General features: G+C 56.2%; 1 protein-coding gene across 1 annotated transcript; it reads right to left on the bottom strand.

Annotated features, from left to right (window-relative positions):
- Positions 1–1587: 1587 nt before the first annotated feature.
- Positions 1588–2750, bottom strand: LPAR5 (lysophosphatidic acid receptor 5; the record flags this gene model as incomplete). The annotated part of the gene is made up of 1 exon (XM_079714539.1): positions 1588–2750. The coding sequence occupies one exon, from the start codon at positions 2748–2750 to the stop codon at positions 1647–1649; it is 1104 nt and encodes a 367-aa protein (XP_079570665.1). The 3' UTR covers positions 1588–1646.
- Positions 2751–4706: the final 1956 nt, after the last annotated feature.

Genomic DNA, 4706 nt, shown 5'->3' with positions numbered 1-4706 from the left:
CACATACACAGAAACATACAGCATTGAGAGACATAGGGACAGAAATGCATGCAGGACGTGTGCATGGCACCAACTCCCTCACGAATCTCACTAATGTCAGGGTCTCAAGATGTCCTAGTGCCAACTCCGCCATTCCTCCCGGCCCCGACTCCGCTAAAGAGGGAAAACAGTAGGTGGCCTGTAAACCAGACTTCCATTTCCTTACCTCCAGCTTGCCAAGAGCAGTCAGCTTACTCCTGTCCTCCCGTCCATCGCACTCTTACTTTCCCATAAACTTCTTGCCTGGCTCTGGCACAGTTCCCTTTTCCCTGCCCAGAGAAGCCCTCCACCTCCTCCTGAGTATTTGTGCAACTAGTTCCAGCCCCACCTCCCGCTGCAGCTCCAGGAAGCCCCAGGTAGTGTTCACTGGGTGCGCAACTCCTACGCCCCCTCCCCGAAAACCCCAAGCCTTACGGACTACAATTAGCAATTGATTTGCTGAGCATTGCCCTCTCCTTGCAGCGATAAAAACAATGTACATAATGGCCTGGGAAGACTTTACACACGACTCTAATACTTCAGTATAGGTATGGCTCTCCAAGTGTGATCTGGGGATGGATTCTTTGCGGAAGTCCACGAGAACAAAACCGTTTTCATAACACTACTACTAAGATGTCATTTGTCCTTTTCACTCATTGTCTCATGAGTAGACGGTGGAGTTTTCCAGAGGCTTCATGAAGTGTGATGACACTTGCTCTCATAGCTATTGGAATGTGTGCTTGGGTATTTCTGTTTTAAAAAACGTACTATTTTTTATTTCTAATATGGTCATGTATCAAAAGAACAAAGTAGAAGCAAACTCTCTTTGGAATTCTCCATTTTTTAAGAGCGTAAAAGGGTCTGAGACCCCCAAATTGGAGAGCTACTACTTTAGTACAGAGAATGTTCTCATTCTAGACGAAGCAGCAGAGACACACACACACGGTGGTGGTGGGGGGTGGAGGGGACTTGGGATCTAGAATGGAGGAGCTTTTGAAAGGGTGGGTGAGGTGGAAGGGGAAGGCAGGACCTAGAAAGGGGAACAGTGACCAGGAACTTGGAGGAAAACCCCCTCTGCCCCCACCCACCCACGCTGGGCGTCAGATCTAAATTGTTAAAAGTCACTAGACAAGAAGGAAACCAATTCAGCCGGCATCCAATACGCTTTTGCATTACGCCTCAGTGTTGGGCAGGCAGAGCCCAGGTGGAAAGGGGAGTGGGTGGCGTCCATGGCCCGAAGACCTCTGTGGTCGGTCTAAACGCAGGACACCCATCTTCTGCTCCAGCTACCAGCTACGGGCCGGGCCGTGTTTCGTGCCCCGCCAAGGGCATTTCACCCAGTCTCCAGCCTCTGCACGGGCAGGCTCACGGCAGCACTTCCTAGGTACTAAGGAAGGGGTCCTTCTGCGCTCGCCATCACCACCTAGTTAAAGACATTTGCAGCCGCGCTCTTCCTTCCCCGGGCCCCTGCCCCCCACACTTTGCTCCCTTCTGCATCTGTGAGCTGGAGCTGCCGCTCAGAAGCCCAAGTGCCCAACCCACCGCCCTCCTGTGCACACCCTGCGTGTCTGCGAGTGCGAGAGGCGCGGGGGTGGGGTGAGGGGACCGCGCTCTGGCACGACGTGCGTTCAGAGGGACGAGTCCTCGGAGCACCGGGTGAAGGAGTCCTGGGGGTCGGAGGGCCGGAGCAGCCCCTGGCTGGCGGCGGCCGGCACGGTGGCGTGGGAGGTCTCAGCGGGCGGTTCGGCGAGTGCCCCCCGAGCCCCGTTGGTGGCCGAGGTCCTGACCCGGAGCGGAGAGCTCAGGCCGCGCAGGGTGTTGCGGAAACCCTCGGCGCTGAAGTAGTACACCAGCGGGTCGAGCACGCAGTTGGCGCCGGCCAGCAGCACCATGACCATCAGCACCCCGCGCACCTGGTTGCGCGCCGCCGGGCTGGCCAGCACCACGTGGCCGCGCAACAGCCCGTACACGGCCAGCGTGGCGTTGTAGGGCACGAAGCACAGCAGGAAGATGACCAGGCTGGCCAGCAGGAGGCGCACCGTCTTCCGCCGCCGCCAGCTCCGCGTGGCGTCGGGCCGCGCCAGGGTGCAGAAGACGCGGACCGAAGAGTAGACCACGGCTGCCAGGGGCAGCAGGAATCCCAGCGCCTCGGCCAGCAGCAGGAGCGGCAGCAGCCAGCCCTTCCACAGATCGTCGCTGAAGTGCTCGAAGCACAGGTGCACCCGGCGGCCGTCGCGGGCGCAGGTTGAGGGCCGGTGCACCAGGACGGTGGGCACGGCGAACAGCAGGATGAGCGCCCACACGCCCAGGCAGAGCAGCCGCGCCACGCGGGGCCGCCGCAGGTGGCGCAGCCGCAGCGGGTGCACGATAGCGGCGTAGCGGTCCATGTTGATGAGGGTCAGGAAGATGCAGCTGCCGTACATGTTTATCTGGAAGACGGCGCCCGCCAGCTGGCACAGGAGGTCCGAGAAGGGCCAGTAGTGCTGCGCATAGTAGGAGAGGCGCAAGGGCAGCGAGAGGGTGAAGAGGAGGTCGCTGGCCGCCAGGTTGCTCATGTACACGGTCACCACTGAGTGCACGCGCAGCGCGCGCAGGAAGACCCAGAGGGCCAGCGCGTTGAGGGGGAGCCCTGCCGCCAGCACCAGGCTGTAGACCACCAAGTGCAGGTGGTGGGTGGGCTGGTGGTCCGGGCACCTGAGATCAGAGTCGTTGGCCGAGGAGTTGGCCAGCATCGTGCCAAAGGGCGAGGAGGAGCTAGGCCGGGGGCATCAGGGGGCGCACCCGCGTGCTGGCTTCGCGTTCATCTCCAGTCTCCAGGGCGGGGGCCTGGAGGCTGCGCAGAGTCCCAGAGCAAGCGGGGGCCAGGCATAGGCTTGTGAGCTGTGGCTGCAGGGCCGACAGCTGTGGAGGATCAGATGCCTTTGGTCAGAGCTTCATCGGCCGCAGTGGAGACCTGGCATAGGAGGGAAGCCAGAAGTCAAGACTGTGCGAGGAAGGGCTGAAGACACAGATGTCATGTAGCTGAACCTGCTGGCCTCTTGGGCCTTTTCCCAGCCTCACATCTTTCCTCCACCGTTCTGGCCAGAACAGCTTTCTGCAGCCCGCTCTATGGCACAGTGCTAAATGCCCAGGCTCTAGAGTCAGGCCTGCCTAGGTTTAAATCTGGGCTTTTGTCCTCAGAAAAGTGACAATCTCTCTGCCCCTCATTTTCCTTACCTGGAAAAAAAAGAAAGAAAGAAAGCAGAGGGGCCCCTACTTCACGAGGTCGTTAGATTCAACGAGATATTTAAAGTGCTTTGCCTTACTGTTATTATCTACTAATGTCTCTCCCTTGCTTCCTTTCTTCTACAAATGCTTACCAGGATTTTATCTTTTATAATTATTATTATTATTATCATTTTGGCCTTGCGGCATGCAGGATGTGGAATCTTAGTTCCCCGACCAGGGATCTAGCCTGTGCACCCTGGAGTGGAAGCCCGGAGTCTTAACCACTGGACCACCAGGGAAGAAGTCCGTACAAATGCTTACTGGGACTTTAGAAGGCTCCAGGCATGTTCACAGCAGTGGACAAAACAAAGGCCTTGCCCCCACCTATGTTCCCTTCCATTGAAGGGAGACAGATAATAAAGTCCATGTAAAAAGGTATTATGTCAGGTGGTGAGAAGTACTGTGGAGCCCCTCCCCTGGCACCAGCCCGTTCTGCTGACTCCCCATTATCTAAAGAATAAAGTTCAAACTCCCAAGTACAGGACAAAATCCCAGCCTCATCTCCACGATTGCTCCTGTGTGGGCTGGGTTTGTGCTCAGAGCAACCTGGTTCAGCTGGATTGTTTGACCTCTCTAAGTTTCCTCATCTGTAAAATGGGGACAGTAATATAATGGGGGTCCCTTAGGCCAGGGGTCACGAACCCCCAGGCCACACAGCAGGAGGTGAGCGAGCGAAGCTTCATCTGTATTTACAGCCGCTCCCCATCGCTCACATTACCACCTGAGCTCTACCTCCTGTCTGCATTTTGGTGAGTTGTATAATTATTTCATTACATATTACAATGTAATAATAATAGAAATAAAGTGCACAATAAATGTAATGCTCTTGAATCATCCCGAAACCATCCCCCCACCCCGTCCGTGGAAAAATCGTCTTCCACAAAACCGGTCCCTGGTGCCAAAAAGGTTGGGGACCGCTGCCGTAGGCTGATCGCACACGCCAGCACAGTCCTTCCAGGCAGGGGCCGGCACCCTGGGTTGAACTTTTCCAGGTGCTCCCCTGGAGAGTCTGACTCGGGTGCTTCCTAGTTGGGATTCCGTGATGGGGGCAGATGATGGTTTCGTCCTAAGGGCTCGAAGGGGGCCCAGAGAGGGTGGCAGTGAGACAAGGAAGTACCGTGCGTGATGATGAGGCTACTGGAGAGGGCAGACCACAGCCGCTGCCGTCCCCAGGCAAAAGCTGTCAGAGGAAGGATGTGGTCAGAGGCGGAGGAGTTAGAAGACAGGACTTGGTCTTAGGATTCCACCTTCCTCAATGCCATAAGGCCACAGCAGCCACCCCTGCATCTGCGACCCCCAGGGGCCATCTATTTTGTGTGTTGTAAAATATACATAACTTAAAAATTACCATTTTAACCATCTTTAAGAGTACAATTCAGTGACGTTAAGTACAATCGCAATGTTGTGTAACCATCGCCACT

This window comes from Hyperoodon ampullatus (genome assembly GCF_949752795.1).
Source record: "Hyperoodon ampullatus genome assembly, chromosome: 11".
Taxonomy (NCBI): Eukaryota; Metazoa; Chordata; class Mammalia; order Artiodactyla; family Ziphiidae; genus Hyperoodon; species Hyperoodon ampullatus.
Note: the sequence above shows the minus strand (reverse complement) of the source record. Positions and strands in the feature narration are given on the sequence as shown.